The following is a 25,019-nucleotide window of genomic DNA, read 5'->3' on the forward strand; positions in this document are numbered from 1 at the left end:
AGCATTACCTTGATGCAGTTGTGGGGCTTGCTATGCTCCAAGGAGGATGAGAGCTGAGCTATGCCAGAGATTCAACCATACATTTACCGAAACCTATACCAGATCAGTCATAGTCTGGGTTAATAAAAATTGGGCTAGGTATTCTGGTGCTGGACATCTGGGGGCAAGTGGGTTAAAGGACTGAGGAACAAGGGCCAGCTGATGCAAGACTACCAGAAGAAAAGTGGTTTATCCCTTGGAAATATAGCTAAAAAAGAAATAATGGTCTACTGTTACAAATGAAGCAATAAAAGGGTATCATTAAAGAATGCATCAGTTCTAGAAAGAACAACATCTAGAATCATAAATAACAGAACAGAGGCAAGCAGACCAATGTTGATTTATCACACAAAATAGCAAAAATGGCAAAAGGCAGCTTTACTTGAAACAGCTTACATTCTATGACAATACCTTTAATATTAAACAACGTCTGCCTATACCAGATCCTTGGGAACAACTCAACAGGTAGACAAAAATGCCAACTCCAGTCTAAGCACCTGGCTGGCTGTGTGACCAACTAATAATATAAATAGTATTAATAGAAATGGTAAAATCCTTCAGACTTTAGTTTTGCAATGGCCCACTGTCAAAGATTGATCTGTGTGGTGATTGATTTCAGTGACCACCCAGATAATAGATTGTCTACTTGCAGCCCAATCAATAGTGGTACCCAACTGTTTTTCTTTTCAGAAGGTCTTGTCTGCCTCTTCAAGTCCAGGGCAGACTACAGAGCAAAACTGAATCTTCTGGCTAGAAAGTTTACATAGTAAGAGCCCACCTTCTCCAAATACTATGACAAACTATTCAAAATACACTTTGTAAAATCAAATATCTGAGATACGTGGTCTGGTCTTATTCCCTATACGTTTTACTTTATTCAGCTGCCAGTTCTTTATTTCCTTCTCAATTTCTGATTTCCACTTATAAATACCTATACAGAGCAGTATTTTGTTACATTAGGAGCTGTCATGACATGATCCTACTCATCCTATGAGGATATCTAGAGAGGATCTATTCAAGGATGTACTTTGAAAGAGGTGAGAAGTATGAATCAGACAGCAGATCTTCTCAATGATTGCTCTCGTATTATGAAATAGAGGGGTGCTTGGGCTCTTTTTTCTGGCTTTCAAGAAGATGTCAAAAAATGTTCTCTTTCAAACAGTCATTTGGTGCTTAAATTTGGTGCATTAGAGGCCATAATCATTATTGCAGTACAAGTTTTTAAATTGGGTTTTAATTGAGGACATTGATGGCTACCTTCTATATAGCTTATATGCTATCTGGAACCACAATATCAATACATAAGCTGCAATAAATAAGCAAATCAGATTACATCAGTTCTATGTTAATAACATGCTGGCTTGACTGACACAGGCCTACTCTCTTCAGATGCAAGAATTCATTCTTTGGAAAAGCAGCAGTAAGAAATCGCAATAATACAAATTTGTTCAGAAACTATTTAACCTAAACTTACATCAGAAAGGTTACCTTAGATTTGAAGAAAAAATATCAAGCATCCAAGAGTAGTCTAGGACTTAGTAAAGACAGATGAAGTTTTATGGAAAACTGCCATAAAAACATTCTTAAAGACAGAATGATAAGACACTATTTTAATGTGATACAGAATGTAGGCTGGGCATTTCTATTACCTTAGTCACAGCAAGACTAGACATCATAGCTGCTTTCATGTAATCAGCAATTTCCTAACTTGTGTAGGTGGTAGCAATTTTGTCAGTGCGGGCATGAGATTGTTCATAAAATCACAGAAGTTGCTATCTCTCTTCTTTCCAGGTCCTTTCTCTCTGAATAACAAAGCTCTTTTAAAAATCTTTACGTTCCCCAAAGCTTATCATATTGAAATATTTGAAGGAATTGTGTACTCTATTAAAAATGAAGCCTCACTGCCTACCAAATACTTTAATTGCTTGACATGTCTCACATTTATTGTTCAAGCTTTGGTACAATGTACACATTCTTGCCTGCCAGTAGCAAATGGCTTTCTTAGACATAGTTCTTGGGCACAAATATCTTTTGGGCTTCTCTAGGGATCTCCATGATGTAAAAAGAAATATCTACATCTAAAATCACATGGATTTCTTTATGCTCTCTGAGCTTCAAATTTTTTAAATTGCCCATCAGCAGGCACAGAGAGATAAATAATATCTACATATCATTCAAGAGACAATCAAAAAGCCAAAAAGAAATCAAAAGACCAAAACGGGTCTATGAGAATTTGCCATGATCAACTTGCCACAGCCATTTCGCCACAGGACAACTCACTGCAGGACAAGAGTTACACTAATATCAAAGAAATGGCGGAATAGAATCATTAAAGAAAGGATGCAAAAGGAGAGACAGAATGAAATGTGAATGGCAAAAACTAAAATAATTGTTATTTTAAATAATTAAATAGAATTGTTAAATTGTCCCACGAGTTGCCTCGCGGTGAGTTGGCCATGGAGAGTTGTCTTGCACCAAGTTGCCTGTGGTGAGTTGGCTACCGATCAAAACACCTCAACAGCAACCAACACCCAGATGATCAGAAATTAGCACCAAGATTAACATTAGACCAACAATCAAGACGTAAACAAATCAAAACAATCAAGGACCTGCCAATTCAGACAAACGAGCTAACAGTACCGAGACTATTCCCAGCAACATTGACTGGGCAGGCCACTAGCATATAAAATGAGAGTAAACCCCACTCCCTTAGTAGATATTACCTTGTTTGGTAATAAAACTTCTACAAGAAAACAACCATGCTATGAGATCATCAAGGACCTCTCATTTCAACCCTGTTCTACAAATATTCTCTTTTACTGGTACATCTAAAATCAATCCGAAAAATTATAAGACCTCTTCACTGAAAGTTATGAAGTGTAATCTACTATATTGTTCCATAGTGAGGGTTGGTAGGTATATATTCAACTTCCCAATAAAGGACTAAAAGAGAATAACTGCCCTAGCGTCTCACAGCCCCGTGCTCCCAATCTAGTACCCCAGCCACCATGCTGCATCTTAGAGAGAGACCGTAAAATTGATAAATTTAACCACAAATTTAAATGTAAATTATATTAGAAGACATTGTGTATGCCTAAAAGGAAAAACCAAAGCAACACTAACTTTCAAAAAAGAACAACAAAGAAAAGAATAACAGATTTTGAGATTTCATTGCTTTCTTCTATAGAAAGGCCTTAATAATGTATTTACACAAATCATATGAAATCTAGAGGACACTGGAGAAAGGGTGTTGGTACTTACCTGACATGCCCGTTCTCTTTGAGCTGTGAAGAGCATCCAGTAGTGGGAGGTGCTTCAGTCTCTGCATGTCTAGGCTGGGCTTAATTTGCAGAATGCTCCTCCTCCTCCACGGGACTCCTCCCCAGCAATCCCCAGTTTTGGCGAAGACGAGAGAAATAAACGTCCTCGTCCTCACTACCCTAACAAATTCATTGGCCGAAAAAGAACCCCACCACATGGAAAAAGGGTGGGGCTGGATGCTCTTCACAGCTCAAAGAGAATGGGCATGTCAGGTAAGTACCAACGCCCTTTCTCCCATGAGCTGTTCAGAGCATCCAGTAGTGGGACATACCAAAGCTTGGCCTGTCGTACGGGAGGGACTCCATCTGGCCTGGAAACCCCTCCTGGTCCCTGTGGACCCGTTGCAGAACTCTTCTGCCAAGGGAGGCTTCAGCGGATGCAAACACATCTATTTCATAATGCCTAATGAATGGCGATGGAGAGGCCCAGGTTGCGGCTCAACAAATTTCAGTTATTGGTGCCTATGTGGCCCACACTGCCAATGTTGTGGCGCTCCTTGTTGAATGAGCTGTTATGCCCCATGGCACCTGCAGGGATTGAGTCTGATATGTTTTCACTATCGCGGCCCGTAGCCAACGGCCTATTGTAGAAGATGAGACCTTGAATCCCTGAGTGTCGTTTGTGGCTGAAACGACACAAATAAGGCTTCCATTTTTCTGAAAGTTACTGTGCAGTTAATATATATTCACAATGCTCGCCTCACATCAAGCCTATGCCATTGTAGTTCCAAGCCTTGGGATGGTCTGAGACAAAAATTAGGAAGTATCAGCTCTTGTGCCCTATGAAAAACCGAGTTAATTTTGGGAATAAACGTAGGATCAGGACGAAGGACCACCCGATCAGAATGGAAAACACAGAGATCTTGTCTGATAGACAAAGCTGCAAGTTCCGAAATACGACGAGAAGTGATCACTACAAGGAAAACTACTTTATATGTCAGAAATTGGAGACTTGACGATTTCAAGGGTTCAAAAGGGCTCTTAGTGAGTGCGACGAGGACCCTGTTAAGATCCCAGTTGGGATAATAGTGTACCACTGGAGGGCGTAAACTTGTGGCTCCTCGAAGGAAACTCCGTATGCGTGGATGATGGGAAAGAGATAGTAGACCTTCACAAATGAGAACTGACGCCAAGGCTGCCACCTGTCTTTTCAACGTATTAGGTGATAATCCCTTGTCAAGTCCCTCTAGGATTTGAGCCACAGATGGAAAGATGGGATCAATTCGAGACTTGGTACACCATTTGCAGACACTGGACCATGTGGCATTGTAAATGCGAGTTGTTGAAGGACGTCTGGTGGCTTGGATGGTGGAGATAACTCTGTGGGAAAACTTTTCACTCTTCAGACGACTCTGCTCAACCATTGAGGGTCCAGATGTTGAAGGGGTCCCTGGGTTAGCAAGACCCTGTCTGGCAGAATTCTCCATGGTGTTGATATGGATAGACTGAGGAGGTCTGCAAACCACGGCCAACTGGGCCAGTAAGGAGCTACTAGAAGCAGCTCTGCCCTCTCGTCTAGCAGTTTTTGGATGACCTTGGGAAGCAGTGGAAATGGCGAGAATGCAGACAGAAATCCCGGGGGCCAACGACAGCGGAGTGAATTGAACTTCTCTGCTCTTTGAGAGGGGTACCTGGAAAAAAATCTCGGGAGCGGAGTGTTGAGAGGGGAACAGGTCCACCACCAGCTGTCCAAATGTCCTGACCACCTCTTGAAACAGGGTCAGATGGAGGCGCCACTCCGAATGATCGATCGTGGCCCTGCTTAGCCAGTCTGCCTGTGTATTCGACAAGCCCGAAATGTGCTCTGCTCTGATGGAAAGTAGGTTGCTCTCTGCCTAACGACAAAAGTGCTCCGCTTCCCACATGAGATGTTTCGACAGTGTGCCCCCATTTGTTTATGTGAGCTTTGGCTATTATGTTGTCGGTCAATTGTGTTATGCTAATTGTGTACCTGTGGAAGGAAGCTGTGGAGAGCCAGGTGTACTGCTCGAAGCTCCAGCCAGTTTTATGCTGCACAACTGTTCTATGGCGGACCAGCGGCCTTGGGTTGTGAGCGATTGAACGTGCGCTCCCCATCCAAACAGGCTGGCATCAGTGGTAATCTGATTGGTTGGGGGGTTGGCCGTGTTCTGATTGGCTGGAGGCATGTTCTGTTCAGGTGGGGGCTTGGTTGTGCTCAGGTTAGTCTTAGTTGCTGGGGGATTTGAGCTGGTGAGCTGTGATCCTGCTGTTTGGCTTCGAGTTCGTGGTCGTGCTGCATCTTCATGGTGGGTGTCAGTTTGCTTCATGTATGGCTCGGAGGGGTTTGAAGTGGGTAGTGATGCAGCTGCAGTGCGGCCAACCCCCCAACCAATCAGAACACAGCCAAACCCCCTACCAATGAGAACACACCCCCACCCAATCAGAACACAGCCAAGCCCCCACCCAATCAAGGCACACCCCCACTAGCAGTTAAAAGGAAGAAGCAGCTGCAAGCTCACATCACTCTGAGAAGCAGAGCCGAAGACACAAGCCTGAAGATGATGAATGTTTTCGCAGGTATTTACATGTATGGCATTTAGCTTTGTTCGGGTATTTACCCACGTCATGGTAGTTGTGCTTTTAAAGTTGTAGCAATTTCGGCAGAATCTGCCATCATCAGGCTTCTGTATAGTGTTCATCTGATAGTGTTCATATATTCACTATCAAATGAACACTATACAGAAGCCTGATGATGGCAGATGAGATTCTGCCGAAATTGCTACAACTTTAAAAGCACAACTACCATGACGTGGGAAAATACCCGAACAAAGCTGAATGCTATGTATGTATGTATGTATGTATGTATGTGTATGTATGTATGTATGTATGTATGTATTGTGACTCCGAGACTTGAACCTGATCAGTTAGCAGATGTGGGTTCGAGCGATGAAGAAGATCTGGCACTGAAATTCGAGCCGGCATTATTAAGTGACTTAGAGGGGAGCAAGTAGAGGGAGAGGAGTTGGATTTGAGAGATGAACCTGATTTATTGGAGGTTTCAGAGTCCACTCCCTCTACTTCCCCAATTACACCTCAGGTGTTAACTGTTAATGAGGAAAGTGTGTCAGAGGTTTCAAGCGGTGAGGAACTGCCGGATGCTGGATGGATGCCAGAACTAGGAGAAGATTGAGACGTCAATCTCAACTAGAAAAGAGACGTCCAGCAAAGGATTAATGAGACTGACACGCCCTCTCTTAGAGGATATAAGGGAGTGTACGACTCCATAATCTTTGTTGGAAAACAAAGTGAATTTTGCCTTGGAAAGACTTGCGTCTGATTACTGTGTTGTGATTTACGAACTGTACAGAATTGCCGGACAGATTCTAGGAGGATTGCCAAAGGACTGTGATAAGAGAGCAATTGAATCTTCTGTCTCCAGTTTTGTTTACGTAAAGTATTTGAACTCTGTAACTTGAACTTTTCATCTGTGGATACAGATGGGACAGAACATATACATATATATATATAAATTAATAGAGAAACAGCTTGATAGAGTGAATATCCAAACAGCCAAATTAAGAACGCCTGAAAGGCCAAGATAATAAAGAGAGGCCTTCAACAGCTTCCCTGCACAGGTGGACACGGGCCTGGGTGCTTGTTGTTGTGCCGCTGGGTAAGGCTGTGAGGGTTAAGCCAACAATAATACATGGATGGCCTCGAATCTAATAAGAAAATGAGGTGTAATAATTCCTTAGGTTATCAGAAGGAAAAATCTCTGATTGGGAAGGAAAACTACCTCACACAGCTCAAGTTACAAATAGCGTGGCCACACAGTTGTTGTTGTTGTTTTTTTTTGAAGTAAAGGCAAAAACAATGGCTGTTATTTTTGGCGCACGCGCACTTCCCAGCAACAAACTCCCGCCACGTGGGGAAATGCCTCCAACGGCTTCTCCTTGTGGCTAAAAGGAATGGCGGGGGAAGGGGTGGAAAGAATTCTTACTGCTTTCCGCACCAAGATGGCGTTCAGAGGGGAAAACTCAACGATATGACTCGGATGAGAGCGAAAATGCCCACGCCGCTATTGCCAATATAGAGAAAGGCAATGCGGAATCACAATGGCAGAGGGTAGAACAAGCAGATGGGGGGGCTCGGAGCAATGCCAAAGCCGCCCACCGCTTCGGGCATGAAACAGCACTGCCCGAAAATGCAAATGATCTCCAACGACCAAATGGAGAGAGCTAACGTTGGGAGATCGTAAAGTGATTTGGAGGCTAAAAGCCTGAAAAAACGAACTGGACTATATCCAAACCCGCTGAGTAATACTCCTGTTTCGGCCATGGAAGAACAAAAAGCACTGCCTATCCACAACGAGGCTGAGCAAAAACTGGGGAACGCTGGGGAGGAGTCCCGTGGAGGAGGAGGAGGAGGAGGAGGAGGAGCATTCCACAAATTAAGCCCAGCCTAGACATGCAGAGGCTGAAGCACCTACCACTACTGGATGCTCTGAACAGCTCATGGGAGAATATCTAGGTCAAAAATAACTGAGGAGGGATATCATTTTTGCAATGCCATTAAATTCTGGAGGAATTTTAAACATGCACAAAGAAAACTACTGCATGCCATTTATGTATACATTAACATAATCTATGCTAACTCCCAGTGGTTTGCATCCATAAATTATAACTATATAAAACATATTTAAACCATACAAAATGACTCCATAACATTGCAAAAAACCCAGCCAAAAACAGCAACCCATAATAGTAATAAAGAAGACAGCCATTCCATCTTTAAGTGGCATTCATTTATAAAAGAATGACTATTCTGTTTTTACCAATTCCTGGTAGTCGAATAAGGATAATACTAACCTGGTGAGAAGAGAGAGCTATTCCAAAACACAGGGGCCATAGCTGAAAATTTTCACTTTTTACTCAGACGGCTTGGAGAAGAATGGAAAGAAAAAAAATGATCCCTTTTCTGTTCCGAATTAGCCCAACCTGCTGAATTTATTGAAAGGATTAGTCATGAATAAATAGCTGGCTATCATGTACAATTTCAACGTATGTCTCTCATACACTCACTTAATAAACTATATACTTTGTTTTCAAAGGGTGTGTTTATTTGCAATTTACTTAGCAAATTAGCAGGTGCTCAGTAATTCTTCTTTGCAGGACTGGAAGTGATTTTCAAATAATTTTAAGTGCATCCCACTTGATTTTTAAACTGCTGGTTTAATAATGAAATGGGATGTTTTAACTGTTAACCCCTTACAAACTCATATTAAAATGAACAGTGCATTTTATGGGTTTTTTGTGTGCTCAAAATTATACCCAGCAGCAATTAACATTGGAGGAGAATTAGACTGACAGAGTCACATTAAACAAATGAAACAATTTGTACATGACCATTTACTTGTGTTTATCAGGTAGCTAGTGAGATATGTCCAAGTAAGAATGGGTGAATCAGAATGCTTGATGGGAATCAAATTTTCGAAGCATTCAGTTGTATTAGAATATCTTTTAAACATTTAAATATTTTAAATTCAAATATTTGTATTTTCATATCAATGGTCCCTGATATAAGCTTATTCAAATGCAATTCTGGGCCAAGAACTGCATTTCATAATGTGTAGAAAAAGAATGTCTCACCAGCACATTAGTCCAGAAGTGCAAATTAGACTAATTGACTTAAGGGCAAATTAATTTCTCACCATCTGTAAAACAGGTAGTGCTTCTTTTACCTTACTGGGAAACCCAATGATGATATACTGTTATACCTCTAAGAAATACTGTTTTTTGCCCAATCTTACTTTCTTCTACTTTGTATCACCTTATGTATAGCCCCCTTACAATTTGTCTTGAAATACTTTTACGTGATTACTTATTAACTGACTGTGCAGTTTTGCTTGGCAGAATTCAAAATGACATATACAGTCAGACAAGTAAAAGAGCAGAAACGTAAAATGCAATTTTTCTCAGATTACTATACGTTCTCTCTAAAGCACTAAATTAAGACATTAACATCTATCATATTTCTTATAAGGGTTTAAAATATTTTTAATTAAAATTACTTTATCATCTGATTATTACCACAGCCAAAGGTAATTAAGTTGGTGGTTCATTTATTTAATTCAGTCTAGATGACTAAACAGTTTACATTTTTAAAAAGGCAAACTTTATATAGCAATAAAATACCCTAGAGCTTAACCAGCAGTATGCTCCAAAACGTGGGAGGACAGCAATGATTTCAATGATTTTTCTGAATGTCATCAGGGTAGAGCTGAATGAATCTCTGAGGAGTTGCTGGACCAATAAGCGGCTCTCGAGACAGAGAAGGTACACTTCCTCAGTCCCAACAGACAGCATAGCATTATTGAAGGGACACAAAGTGCACCCATTCTGCTTGACCTCACTAGACAGCCAGAAAAAAATTGGACATAAACAAACTTAGCCATGGTCTATTTTATGAAGTGATTTATAGGCGATACCTTGAATTGCACCTGGAAGCAGTAACCAGTTCAGCTCTGAATCACATGGGTATAGTGGGCATGCCCTTCATTGTCTGCATCACTATTTTCTAGACAAAGTGTAGTTGCCTCATAGTTTTCAAGAATAGGCCCACATAAAATCCATTACAATAGTCCATTTATAAGGTAATTAGTGCCTAAAGGACTCTCTGAAATGCCTCCTGATTCAAGAAGGAACACAACTGTACATCAGTGATGAGTGTGAGGGTGTTACCCACCCCTCATAATCCAGAGAAGAATCTGCAAAGCCTCTGGACATATCTTCTTGATAACAGGAGCTATTCACAATGAAAATAAATCACCTAACATACGTGAAAGAGATCATTAAAAACAGCTAGTCATACTTCCTATTTTATGTGGGAATTCAAATTAAATCTGTCAGAAAACAACAGGTAGTCCTTGCTTAACAATGGTAAGTGGGGACTGATGACTCTGTCACTAAGTGATGCAATTGTAAAGCAGCACATCATGTGTCTACTTGTGAAAACAGCAGCAGTCCCAATTGCCATCATTAGGCAAATACCATACAGAAGCAGTGTCCTGTGATTTCCACTTGCAGGTGGAAACTGCAAGTCCTACTGGCTTTCCCACTGACTTTGTTTGTTGGAAGTACCTGTGTTTCCCCGAAAATAAGATCTGGTCTTATATATTTACTTTTTGGCTCCAAAATAAGCACTAGGGCTTTTTTTTCCCCCAGGGAAACACACTTTCAAGATAATCAGTTGAGTGCCCTGCCCTGCAGCATGCGCACAAGAGGTAGCAATTGTGCAAAGACAGGTAGTATCTGACAGCTGCTACAGCCTGCCAGTCCCTTGGTGGACGCAGCAGAGGCAGAGGTGGGGAGGCAGGCGATTTGGATGTACTGCACAGGCTTCAGGAAAGCGGAGAGTCAGTGGGCCAGAGTGGGTGGCTAGCTGTGGGCAGCTCATCTTCAATGGCGGCACCAGCAGCAGATGGGGAGGAAGGCAGGCGATCCCAATGCGCTATGCGGGCAAGCCAAATATGAACCTCCTACAGCTGCCTCGGCCAACTCTTAGCTTTTCTGCAGCCCATATGGCGCATCCAAATTGCCTACCTTCCCCCCAGGGCCTCTGCCTCCATCTGCTGCTGGTATTGCCATGCAAAGATAAGCCTCCCGCGACTGCCCTGGCCCATTGACTCTCAGCTTTCCCACGGCCCATGCAGTGCATCTGGATCGCCTGCCTCCCCCGCCTCTGTCTCCTGCTTGGACAGGTAATCAACTCTCCTGTGCTATGCAGGCTGCAGCTGCTGCCAGACACTTTCGGCTTGCATGTGCCACCTCCTGTGCTAGCCATGCCCACCCCCTTCACTAAGGCTTATTTTTGGGATAGATCTTATTTTCGGGGAAATATGGTATTACTACTGGGAAAATTCTTCTAACCCACAATAAGAACTGGCCTTCCTGTAACACTTAAATAGGAAATAGTTTGATCAGAAATGTTTTCAATATCTTTTCTGTGCGATTCTTTCAGGGATGTGCAAAACATTGCTAACTGAACAATTTTAAATTCAAAACACTGCATTTTGAGATCAAAACAGTTCCAAAATGTTTGCAAACAGCCAATTTCACAGTTGAAACAAGCTATTTACAACTGAGAATGAGGCGTTTCGAATCTGAAATAGTTCACATTCAAAACATGTTGCACACACTCCTTTCAACTATTTCAAAATTAATCATGATTATAAGCATTTTTCCATAGTTATCAGAAATTGAATCTCATTTGATTGCATACTTCTTGTCCACTATTAGTCTCCTCTTCTCAAAATTATCTCTTCCCAATTCTTTCAAACCCCATGTATATGCCAACAGTCCTTCACTAAAACTGTTCCAATTTGTCAAAATCTGATGTCCAGAGCTGAATACAGTGCTTGAGAATTGGAGTCTTACCAATACAGTGTAAAATGAAATAATAACTTCCTGTAATTCAGAAACAATGCTTTTGTGGATGCACTGGCAATTATATAAATTATTGTTTTACATTCATTTTGCAATCAAGATCTTTTTCATTAACACTATTAATAAATCTAATGGGGTACTGTAGGGATCAGTTGTCTCCCCCATCTTATATGATATCTCCATAAGACCACTAAGAGAGGCAGTCTGTTGATTTGGGCTCCATTATTATCTATACTGTTAATACCTAGCTTTATGTCTTGACCCCAGGCTAAGGTGGAGGAGAGGTTGTAGAAATCTCAATGCCTATAAGCAATTAAGCTTGCACAGGAGAAACAGATTGGGACTTAATCCCAATATAACTGAGTTGCTGTTGATATAGAATCCCTATGGGTCCATGGAGGTACCATCCGCTGCTGTGAACAGGGCTACTTTTCCTCTGAAAAAATGTTGGTGTGCAATCTTGGTGTTCTCCCGGATTCAAAGCTCCTGCTGGCACAGCGAGAAGAAGCCACAGCTAGGAAAGTGTTCAAGTAGCTTTGGCGGGTCAGCCAGCTTCACCACTTTAATAATGCTTCATTTTTAAAAAGTGCAAAATTTTAAAATGCCAAATATTTTAAATTTCCATTTAGTATACCTAAAAACGTGCTTGCATTATATACACTAATTTGTATAAGTCATTTTACTTCAAATAATAATGCCAACATAGTAAGCATTTATTAAACAGATAATTGGAGAAAGCACTGGTCTTGTTTAGCATAGGTTCCTAATGAGAGATTTGAGTAAATTCAGTCCATTGACATTCAATTTGTATAAGTTGTGATAAATGTCCTCACTGAATGACTATTAATAAATAAGTTCAAGAAATCATTCCAATCTACTCAAGAAGCAATCCATCATTTTAATGTGTTTTAGTCATGTCAAGGTATTACTTAGAACACAGCATGACAATTCTGTAATAAGACCAACAATTCTTAATAATAATGCATCAAATTATTTTACTAGCGTATAAGAACATCTACAGTTAATGCCAGAGTTTGTAACTATTCACATTCCTAGTGTAATGCAGTTAAATTCAGTCTTCATCAGCTTCTAATAAATTACTAATATCTTGCGAGAAAACCAGAAGATAATCTACACTAGCAAATGATTTTATTGGCTTACATTAAGTAAATTTCTTTTGATTGGAAAATGGTAAAAAAAGAGTAAGAATTACACTTTTTTCACCTCTGAAATTGATTGTTCCACCTATGATATGAGAATGACCTAAGTTTCCTTTCTCCAGTCTTGCCTTTTCTACTATATGCACTGGACTGCCATTTAACATATCTCAAGATATAACTTTTCTATAAAAATGTGGATACTCCACAGTACACTGCTGAACTGACAAATATTGAGCAACTATTATTGTTGGAGATTTTCCATTAAAAGAAAAAGGTAACTAAGCAACCAAGCCTCCTCTAAATAAAGCAACATCTCTGCTAAATACATTATCAAAGTATCAAGCCAATACAAGTTAAATCTATATTAAATTTGAATATAAAAATAAATTCCACATAATTAAAATACTTTGCCTTACCATATCTTCCTAAAAAAAAGAACAAATATAGTAAGGAGAACAATAACTGTAGAACAAAAAAGGATAAGAAAACACATCTTACAATTTTGTGATCCTGACTCTTGGGAAGATGTTTATCTCTTTCAAGTACTAATCATCTGAATGGTATGATTAATGTTGTGAAACACATGTAGAGATAGAAGATATTTATAGTTTGTAGTTACAATCCATATTCACCATACCCTAAATAAAGAAATAAATAACTATCCATATTGGTTGGGGAGTAAATCCACCAAATTTAATATGAACTATTTTTAAATAGAAATACTTAGTTGTATTTTAATTCATTTTAAATTTAATTCAAATTTAACATGAACTATTTTTAAATAGAAATACTTAGTTGTGTTTTTAATTCAAAGAAAACTGTCATACACAAAGCTTCAGGAAAATGCTAGATGATTCAAATACATCAATTTCATATGCTTCAAATATAAGGACTAACATCTCTCCTAATCTGTTTTAAGGGTTTTCATAGGAAATAACTGAATGGATTTTATATTAAAAGCTTTCTGTACAAAGATTGCTTTTCTAAGTGTGTGTTTTTAAAAAAAATACAAATATAATGAACCCAAATGAAAAAAAGCATAGTGTTACACAGCATATCAAGAGATTTCATGGGTACTATAGTTTATTTTCTCCTCCAGTCTCCAATTCAGGGGTTTTACTCGTCTCTGGGGAGAGGAGAAAAGACAACATGAACTTGAAAAGTGGCAGCCCTGAGTTACCCAATCAACACAGTCAAAGCTGGTTAGCATCTGGATGGGACACAACAGATCAGAATGGGATGTAAAAAACAAAACAAAACAAAAAACCGTCCAGGAAGAAGACAGTGGCAAACTTCCATACTGTCGGTTCAACTTGTGAGATAGAATCAGTCAGAGCCAGGGAGATGCAGGTTCCCCTTGGAAGTGAGGCTTTTATTAATTCCTTTTTAAAAAAATACAAGGGATTTTCCTACTCCTTCTAGCTAGCATCTAGGATCCTTACATGTCAGAGCCTGAGGTCTTTCAGATGCCTGTACTTTGGGCTGTCTACTAACAACTTATTTCTAGTTTAACAAAAGAAAAGTCTAGAGGAGACATGATGGCAGTGTTCCAATATTTCAGGGGCTGTCACAAAGAAGAGTGGGGGGGGTGTCAACCTATTCTCCAAAGCACCTGAAGGCAAAACAAGAAACAATGGATGGAAACTAAGCAAGGGAAGAAGCAATCTAGAATAGGTGTTGGCTTACCTGAATGCAGTTTCTCAGCATGCCTTGGGATAATCCACACATATGGGTTGAATCTGCCTTTCTGCCCAGAGACTGAGTCATCAATCTTTGCCATGCCTCTTCTTGTCAGGGCAGGAAGCCCTCTAGCCCCAGTCACTATGTAGGTGCAGCCATTTTGATAATCTTCCTATGGCGTTGGCTATGCCTCCCACCTGGACACTAGACCAGACGGTTGTCAGGGTGGGGATGGATTATCTCAAGGCATGCTGAGAAACTGCGTTCAAGTAAGCCACCACCTATTCTCCAGCATGCCTTTAAGATAATCCACACATATGGGACATACCAAAGTTGGCAGTCCCTATGGGCGGGAAGAAGTCTGGTCCTGTGTACTCCCGTCTGTATGCACTTGCTGTAGCACATTTCTGCCGAGGGCCGCCTCTGCTGAGACGTATCTGTCCAGTCTGTAGTGCTTTACGAATGGAGACTGGGAGGACCATGTAGCCGCCCTGCAGATGTCCTCAAGTGAGTAGCTGCACTTCTGATCAAGTGAGCTGCTACCCGTCTGGGTGTTGGAGGGGCCTGGGTCTCGTAGGCCTTGGCTATACAAGCCCTGATCCAGCGGCCTATAGTTGAAGAAGATACTTTAGTGCTTGTTGAAGATGGCTAAAATGAGACGAACAGGGCCTCGGTTTATGAAACGTTGATGTACGTTTGAGGTACCTGTGAAGAGCCCTCCGAACATCCAATTTGTGCCATCTGTGATCTCTGTCGTGTGAAGGAACAGTGCAAAAGTCGGAAAGAATGACTTCCTGAGCCCTATGGAAATGAGTGTTTACCTTTGAAGGAGGGGTCGAGGCGCAGGACAACCCTGTTGTTGTGGAAAGTGCAGAGGTCTTCCCTGATGGAAAGAGCTGCCAATGCTGATGTGCGCCTGGCCGATGTAATGAAGGCAACTTTAAATGTTAAAAAGTGTAGGCTTACCAATTGAAGAGGTTCAAATAGTTCCTGAGTAAGGCTTGTAACATTGTAGACAGGTTCCAAGAAGGATATCTGTGGATTGTTAGTGGTATCAGATTGACAGCTCCTTTGAGGAAGGAGCAGACAACCGGATGATGAGCTAAAGAATTCCTCTTCCCGTAGTGCAACATGGTGGACAGGGCTGCTACCCGTCTGTGTAGCGTACTAGGGGAGAACCCCTTGTTGAGCCCTGTTTGTAGAAAGTCCAGGATCTGCGGCACTGAGGCCACAAGTGGATCCGTGCCCTTCTTGGTACGCCATTGATGGAATGCTTTCCAGGTAGCATCATATATTCTGTTTGTGGAAGGGCTCCTGGAAGCTTGTATCATTTTGATGACATTTCTTGAAAAGTTATCCCTCCTCATGATCCTCCTCTCAAGTGCCAGGCGGTCAATTGGAGCCACTGAGGCTCCGGGTGTTCCAAGACCCCCTGGCTGAGAGATATACTGTCCTGGGGGATCCTCCAAGGGCGAGACACTGACAGGCTCACTAGATCCACATACCACGACTGCCTGGGCCAGTGAGGGGCAATGAGGATGATTTCTGCCTCTTCTAGAAGTACCTTCCTTATGACCCACGGTATGAGGGGAAGAAGAGGGAAGACGTAGAGGAGGCCTTTGGGCCAGCGGCTGTGAAGGGCATTTATCCCTTGTGCGCCAGTGAGGGGAATCTGGAGTAAAATCGGGGGAGAAGGGTATTTGATGAAATGGCAAAGATGTCAAGGACTGGCCTCCCGAAACTCTGAGATATGTCCTGGAACAGATCTGGATGGAGACGCCACTCAGAGTTGTCCACCCTGGTCCTGCTTAGGTAATCTGCCTGGACATTTGCTATCCCCAATATGTGCTCTGCCTTGACTGACAATAGGTGAGACTCTACCCAGATTCCCAGTTGCTGTGTTTCGGACATGAGGGATCTGGAATGGCACCCTCCCTGGCGATTGTCGTGTGCTTTGACTGTCACATTGTCCATTAGGATCAGCACGTGTTGGCCATTCACTGTTCTTTGGAAGTGTTTTAGAGCTAAGTAAATGGCTCTCAGTTCTAACCAATTTATGTTGTGTTGAAGGTCCGCTGTGGACCATTGACCCTGTGCAATCTGGGACTGTAGATGGGTTCCCCATCCCACCAGACTCGCACTTGAAGTGACTGTGATGTGATTGGGTTCTTTGAATAGGGACCCCTTGGTAATCATTGGGGAAATCCACCACCTGAGGGATCTGAAAACATCTGGAGTCGGACCCTGACGTTGGAGGTGCTGGTGCCTGCTCTCTGAAACGGTAAGAGGAACCATTGGAGAGGCCTGGTGTGCAATCGGGCCCATGGTACTATGGCTATGCACAAGATTCATTTTTCCAGAAGTTGGGAAAGCACCACCAATGGAGCCGCTTGCTCCATTGTGACCTGTGTGATCAAGGACCTGATGCTGTCCTGATGCTCCTGGGACAAATATACCTCACATAGATTTGTGTCTATCACCGCACCTAGATGAAGAAGGCGGGTGAAGGGTATTAGCTGGCTTTTCTGTAAATTGATTGCAAATCCATGGTCCTGTAGGACCTGGATTGTGTAAGTTAGGTCTGATTTGGCTTGTTGGATGGAACTGGACTGGATAAGGATGTTGTCCAGATAGCACTGGACATGCACCGGGATTGTTCTGGGTGCACGGCCAGTGCTGCCAGCACCCTTGTGAAGGTGCTGGGGGCCGATGACAGTCCGAATGGGAGGGCCTTGTATTGATAATGGCCCCCTGTGTAATAGAACCTGAGAAACCTCTGATGGGAGGGGTAGATGGGGATGTAAAGGTAAGCCTCCATCAGATTGATTGACGTTAGGAGATTGCCCCCCCCCATGCCTTCCAAGATGGACTGCACAGATTGCATCTTGAATCTCTTGTATTCTAAATGAGCATTGGGCTTTTTGAGATCCAGGATCAGTCTCCATCCTCCCGAGGACTTGGGAACTACAAATAGAATGGAGTAAAACCCGTGCCCTTCTGGTCCTCTGGTACCGGCTCGATGGTCTGGATGACCAGCTGTGTCCATGAGTTTTTTCCTTAAGTGGTTCTTGGAAGTTGGGCAATGGGTAAAGGTCCACGGAGGAGTGGACAGAAAATCCAGGGTGAGACCAAATCGCAGTGTTTTCAGGATCCAGGAATCGGATGTGATGGTCTCCCATTGGTCTGCAAATAGGGCCAGTTGGCCGCCAATGAGAGGAAGGGTCCGGCAGTCATTTGGATTGATGGTAGGGATGACCTCCTGTGCCACAAAAGGGCCGTTTAGATTGAAACTATTGTTTATTTCTATCTCAAAATCCCGCTCTATCTGTGGGTCCATCTGATCTGTGCTAGTAGGACCTTTGGAATTGTGAGAATTCCTGGCCTGAGTCTAAGGGGTGAAATGGCTGCCAATGAGACCTGCTATCAGCCCTCCTGGTAAGAGAGGAGAACAGCTTCCTCTTATCTTTATTCTCCACTATAAAGGAATGTAAGGCCTCTTCAAATAAGGAAGAACCCATGTAGGGAGCAGAGGCCACTTTCCATTTGGTTCTAGCACCTGCTTTCCACTGTTTTAGCCGCAGACAAAGAAGTGATGTTGGAAGCCAGGGCTCTGGAGGAAAATTGGGCTACATGCAGGGAGGAATTGGCTGCAAATTTAGCAGCTGCCACCAGTTTGTTAACGTCCTGATGCATTCTGACTTCCTCAGGGGGAGTCCTAGCCTGTAATTGGCGGAGCCAGAAAAGGGACATTCTAGTGAAAAAGGAGGTGGCTGAAGCTGCTTTGACCGCCCAGGCGTTGGCCTGGTGTGTTCTGCGGAAATTTTGTTCTGCTTTTTTGTCTTCTGTTTTAAGGGCCTCTGCTATGTTGCCAAATATGGCAGAAGAAGAGACCAAGGACGCCAAAGGTTCATCCAAAGGGGGAAGTTGTAGTGACTCGGAGAGAAGAGGAGCCATATTGAAAAACTTGTTATCATTACCCCCTGGAGTGGAAAAAGATCCTGGCTGTGCCCATTGCCTCTGAACTACAACCAAAAATAACTTGGGACAAGGAATCTCCTATTGGAGAATTATAGGTTCAGGAAAAAAAACCCACTATTAGGTCCCTGAGTATCAGGTAAAGTAGTTGGGATAGGGGGCAGAGGATCAATTTGGGCAGTATTCCTAGCCTTGTGGAGGAGGGATTTAAACAGCCCCAGCCTAAACAGACCTGTGAACAGGGGTGGATCGGGTGATAAGTCCTCATTTTCTGAGAATCCCTGTTCTCCCTGAACTTCCTCCTCCATCCCGGATGCCCTGCTCCTGATGGAGCAGGCCAGAGAGACCTCCCTCTGGTGCCTGGAGAAACCCATGGAGGCTTGGTATCGCACTGGCTGCAATGGTTGAGGATCAGATCTTGGGGAAGAAGAGTGGCTCCTCCCCCTCAGGGTGTAGACTACCCCTTGAGAAATGGCCTGAGCAATAAAGGCCTTAATATCCTCAGATAATTCCAGGTCCACTCTATCTGCTGAGTGTATCCCCAATGCAGTTGGAGTAAAAGTGGCCTCAGGTATTCCAGTCCTGTCTCTGATCTGCAAATTTGCAGGAGGGAGCATGCAATCAAAAGGAAATCTCTGAGTTTGCATTTCCTCAGCAGGTAGGATGAATTCCTCCTGCTCCCTATCTCCTTCTGGTGACCAAGCCCCTGAAGCTGCAGGCAACTCCTCTGCTAATGGCGGCTAAGAGAGGGGGCTAACAGGCCCTGTTTGGGGGGAGGGGGAATAACTCTCCTGGTCAGCTTGCTTCTGAGCTCTGGAGGACTGCTTTTCCAATGCTTTTTGCCTTCTTTCTTCTGTTCTCGTTGGCTTTCTGGAATAAAAAGCCTCTCCCTTTATTTTGTTAGTAGCCTCTTTGCTAGCAGATCTGGCTTTCCTGGGACTCTGCTTGGATAGTTTAGTGCTTGTGGGCTACATGCTGCCCTTGGTCAGCCATGCTGTTTGATTGTTGGGAGGAGAGCTCTCTCGATCCTCCAATCCTGCTACTCCAAAGGGAATTCAGGCCTTGAAGCCTTCCATGACAGTGACAGTGGCGGCCCTACCAGTCTCCTGGATAGCCTGCACAACTTGCCACATGGCCAAAATGGCCACCGCTGGCCCCAAAAATCAGCTGTACAGCACAAAAGCTAAAGCGGCTACCCAGTTAAGCCTGGAAGCGTAACAATGAGCTGAGGGCGATCACTGCTTCAGTGCCCCCCTGGGGGGGGATCATTTTGGGGCTCCCCTTGACTGCCTGGGCTGTTAGGCCTTCAATTGGTAGTTCAGGGGACCGCAAAAAACAGAGCAGGCAGAAGTTCCAATTGCTCCCCTTTTACGATATTTTAGATACTTTGAAGGATTTTTTTGCAAACCTTTGGGAGAATCCACATTTTGAACTGCTGCTTTCTGCTGAAATTGTTGGAGCCAACCTTTGACACATCTCTGTAGGGTCAAGACTGAGTTGTGACAGGGGCTAGGGGGCTTCCTGCCCCGATAGGAAGAGGTGTGGCAAAGATTGATGACTCAGTCTCTGGGCAGAAAGGCAGATTCAACCCATACGTGTGGATTGTCCCAAAGGCATGCTAAGGAGAAATTTCCTGACAGTGAGAACAATCAATCAGTGAAACAGCTTGCCTTCAGAAGTTTTGAGTGCTTCAACACTGGAGGTTTTTAAGAGATTGGACAACCATTTGTCTGAAATGGTATAGGGCTTCCTGCTTGAGAGTGTGTGAGTGTGTGTGTGTGTGTGTCTAGAAGATCACCAAGGTCCGTTCCAATTCTGTTATACTTGCCATAGCATGGGCTTTTAGAAAGCTTCTCACCTGAATAACTCATAATTGGCTAACTCTCCAGGCCATTATGATTTGCCAGTGAATTGGGACACTTGGAGAGGGTATAGCTGACATGCTCTATTGTGTTTCTCTGACATTCCATTTTTCTAGGCATTACTACTGACCTGTGTGTCTTTTGGTTTTAAAATATTTTTCTCCTCTTTCTTCTCCTTTAACTACCATAACATAATTTTCTGCTGAACCCTTTTAAAAGCATATTTTGAAAAAAAAATGATATGGATGTCCCCTAAATAAAAATGGGGAAGAAGGCGTACCTAGGTGCATTAGTTGCCATTCACCTTTCCTTTCCTAAGCACCAAGAAAACTAAAAGGCTTTATTCATAAAACTGCCAGGAACTTAAGTTTGATGTAAAAAAATTCACCTTTTTCAGTAAGGTCCATTTTACCAAGAGTGAAATTTGATACAACCTTTGATGACCCAGAAATATTAATGTGCTGGTAATATGATATCATTAATGAAATATGTCACTGTCATTTTTAAATATCTGAGATTTAATTAAAATTTTCTCAAGCACTGATCTAGACATCACTGATCAGGAAACCTATGAAGGAAGTACCGTTAAAGTGTTGAAGCCAACAAGCCTGGGGAATATGTTTCAGGTCTTTAATTTATATTTTTAATAGCAAGAAACCAATTGTCAAAATCCTTTATATACTCAAAAGTTCAGAAGAGTTAGTGTGCAAGCATAGGCCTAGTAGATACTAAGAGGAAATTGTGATGAAATGTTGTCCTGATTCCTAGGAGGGAAGGAAGGCATTCCCTCTCTCCTGGGAACCCACAAAACATTCCATCACAGAAACAGACAATTCAACAGTGAGTAATTAATGAAATGTGTCACTTCCTGGTTGCAGAGACTCGGAGTACTTTGTTTTAAGAAACTATGTCAAGCAAAAATAGTGCACTTCTATACCACCAGCAGGAATTTAATACTTACACCACATTTAACGTGCTAGCTGTTGGATGATCATATAGGTAGAGGTAAAAGGTCAGTACTTCATTTCAGTTAAACATTCTGCTCAGGTGGCAGCTTGACAAATGAAAGTATAATCTCAAAATTTCAGACTTTCAGATCAGAGATTGTAGCTGACTGCTTAAAAAAAAATCAAAAAGTTCTTCTCAGGAATGATTAAGTGATCTGCCCTCATTAGTCATCAGCTTTAGAATAACCCAAGGTTCATGAATGAGGATATATACTGTTTTCTTAAAGAGGCAAGCAACTACTGCAGATCCAATATTAGATTACCTTTAATTCACATTTGAAACTGAAATAATTTTTTGACCTCACAGAGCCCAAATTTTCCAAAAACATTTTAAACTGACACTAGTGTTTAATAAAATAAAAATCTGGGTTTTCTATTAGTAATGATTACAATCTTTGGACTGTGCTATAAGAGAAATGATTGGCAACTCTGTATCTACCATGCAAATTCTATTTTTACTTCTACTCTACCATTACATTATCCTGTCCACTAAAATATAGTGCCTATTCTACTATAGATGGCACAATCCAAAAATGTTACCATTGATGTGTAATTTTTCTTCTGATGACATTTGACTATGTTTTGAAACAAATATATAGTTCTACTTTAAATCTAACTTTGCAGCTGGCTGAATTCTTGTTTGTTATTCGCCATGTAATTAAAACATAGACACAACCTTACTATATCATTAAACCAAGACCATACATCTACTCCAGAACAAACAAATCAACTTTTGCAAACACCTATTAAACAATGATTGAAAGAAAAAAAAAAACTAATGTATTTTCTAAATCTATATATAGTACTTTTATCAACTTTAGAAAAACCCAACTTGAAACAAACATGGAATGCATTTTATTACTTCAGCTGAGTACCCAGTTGCAAGCAGCCAAGCTACGAAGCTGATGGGCAAGCAGAACAAGTTTGACACTAATTAAATGGCACTGGCTAGTGTTTTTTTCCTCAAGATTCTGCTTTTCAAAGTAAACTATGACTTGGAATCTCATTGTCTTAAAAACACCCTGCTTTCAAATGTTCCTCTCTATAGCTCCAGTTACTAAGATACTACTTTACACTCCCTAACCAGATGACATTAGATGTGCAGTGAAAGCTGTTACAAAGCCTAATTACAGCAGAAAAGACAAGTCCTGAGTTAGGGACAGTTGGTTTTTCCTTTCCAAAAAGGTTTCCACTCTCCTCAGACAACTGCATATTTATAGCCTACTAGGGTTCAATTCCTGGACATTTGAAGATTTCTCTCTCTCTCTTTCCCTCCCTCTCTCTTTTAAACTTCCCATTCTGACGTTGATATTTCCTGGAGATTTCTAAAACCTGCTTAGCTTTTCAATCTCAGCTAAAGCCAGATAGGTATTGCCACGTGCTTGATTACAATTATGTTAAAAGCAATTTGACTGTCTTTCCCTAGGATACATCTGTAACTCTTCTTCTATTCGCAATTGAGAAAAGGGAGGTAAACTGGGACTTGAATAGACAAATTAAATCCTCAGTCTATGAGTGTGCCATGTATATTCTACAGTCTTTTTGATGGCTGTTCATGCCCACCTGAATGACCAAGTAATAGTGGTTTGATAGTCAATAGTTATTGTTTTATAAAGTTTTCATTTTGTTTTCTACGTCATACCTCTTTCAAGTAAGGGATAGCTTTCAAAATAAATGATATAGAATAAATGAATTCCTATTAGATGCCTGAACATTTTCAAAATGGAAATTGATTAGTTCAAGCTAATAGATGAAATTAGCTAAAACTCCTCCTACTCTACATTTCAAAAACTGTCACTGCTGGATTACAATGTCACAGAGACAGCCCCAACTGCAAATGACTCAAATTTACTATACAATATAGAAAAAAAAATGCCTCTCTTCCACCTGGTCACTTCCCTCCTGTCCATTACACATACAGCCTTCTGTTACTTTTTACCAAATCTCAATTCTTTTCCTCTTGTGATTCTTGCATCTATCATCACCATCTCCGTTTCAGGATTGACTTTTAGAGTACTGCCTATGTTTTACTTCAACCACTATGATTCTGACCAGTTGCCTTCATAGTGCCATGGTTTTTCATTTTATGACATACAGACTTCAAATTATGTAAGCCTGGCTTCAATTTTATTGGGAGTTTCACTTCTTTTCTGAGCTGAAAGAAGAGCACTTGACACAACCTTTGCTGTTACCTTTTTCTCTTCCTGATCACAGCAATCAGTAAAGTAATGGCAACCACCAATGATAGCTCCAGCTCTTTTACCTCGATCACATGTAATGGCGGTCAAATGGCAGTAACCACAAAAAGTATAGTGGCAATTTTTTATTATAGTATCGGTTAACAGGAATTATCAGTAAATAGAAGGTAAATTAATAACTAATGGTAATGAAGGGAAAGTAACCTGCTCTTTCCACCTCAGAATTTCAGATGCTTGCATGGTTAAGTATAAGAAACTTAAAACTTCACCCTGAACATGACCGTTATAGAAGGAGAATTTTCTGATTGCTGCTGTAATAACCTATAGGTTTCTGTAGGCAACAGCAAAAGGAACTGTGTAATTTGTTAGCCCCATTATTATAGACATTGCCTCCCATTGGGAAATGCAAGAGTGCCTTCAATCAAAAACACTGTTCTCCTGGCCTTAACAAGTGCCTACTCTTTTGGAGCACCATCTATTTTGAATGTTACAAAAATTAGACCCTCACATTTTCTTAAATCTAGTTCTTCACAGACACTGGTTACATATTCCATCAATAGCCTCCTATCTTGTAACTGTCAAGTGTTCTGAACAATCACCACTGCTGAAATCAGAGAACTTGTGCCACAAGTCATGCACCCACAATTAAGAACAATACTAAATAAAATGCAACCTCAAGACGTTAATACAGTCCAATTTAAGATCACAAGTAAAATAGAACAGCACAATATTGTAATAAAATTGTGTTGATCTTTAGTTTCTTTATTTTAGTTCATATAAATGTAAATTTAGTTTAGAATGTAAATATAGCAAAGTCATTGGGTTAAGAATCAGTTCTGTTGCTAAGTCTGTCCTTAATCGAATCTCTATGAAAGATTATTTAGTCAAATGTTTGTCTTGCTATGTAATCAGAAAAAACTGGGAACATGACGCTACTCGAAATGGTGGATCCTTGTCTCCTTCCTTAAGCTGAGGAGCTGCTGAAACCACACAATACTTTCAGGAACCACTGAAAACAAGCTATGCAATATATTTTAAAAACACACATTACTTTGGGACACTCATGGAGGCATAGCGGATCTTTGGTTTTGTGGGAGGAAAATGGCATGCACCATTTTGAGACAGATCTCATTGCTAGTTGGGAATCCACCATTTTCAGTTGGACCTTGTCAGTCAGTCATGTGCCATTTTGAGTACTGCAGGCAGCCTATTTGTAATTAGGAGTTTTTCCCAAGTGAGAGATTTGTAACCTACAGACTTCCTGTATATATTTCATGTACTGTTAGATTAGATTAGATTCAACTTTATTGTCATTGCACATGAACACAGGCATCGAAATGCAGTTAGCATCTAACCAGAAGTGCAAAGCAGCA

The 25,019-nt window shown here is 41.5% G+C and overlaps 1 protein-coding gene across 7 annotated transcripts in view; it reads right to left on the minus strand.

Annotated features, from left to right (window-relative positions):
* Positions 1-25,019, minus strand: part of PKP4 (plakophilin 4) — a 144,405-nt gene that overhangs the window by 109,536 nt on the left and 9,850 nt on the right. The window contains exon 1 of one of the 7 annotated variants that reach the window (XM_087920165.1): positions 8,189-8,317. The exons of the other annotated variants lie outside the window; for them this stretch is intronic. Within the exon in view, the coding sequence (XP_087776291.1) occupies positions 8,189-8,228 (40 nt within the window). The 5' untranslated portion in view covers positions 8,229-8,317. Of the gene's footprint in view, positions 1-8,188; positions 8,318-25,019 lie in introns of those variants that run through there. 7 annotated transcript variants of the gene reach the window in all.

Source organism: Pseudonaja textilis, chromosome 1, assembly GCF_049901715.1.
Source record: "Pseudonaja textilis isolate UNSWEBS1 chromosome 1, rPseTex1.2, whole genome shotgun sequence".
NCBI classification, from domain to species: Eukaryota; Metazoa; Chordata; class Lepidosauria; order Squamata; family Elapidae; genus Pseudonaja; species Pseudonaja textilis.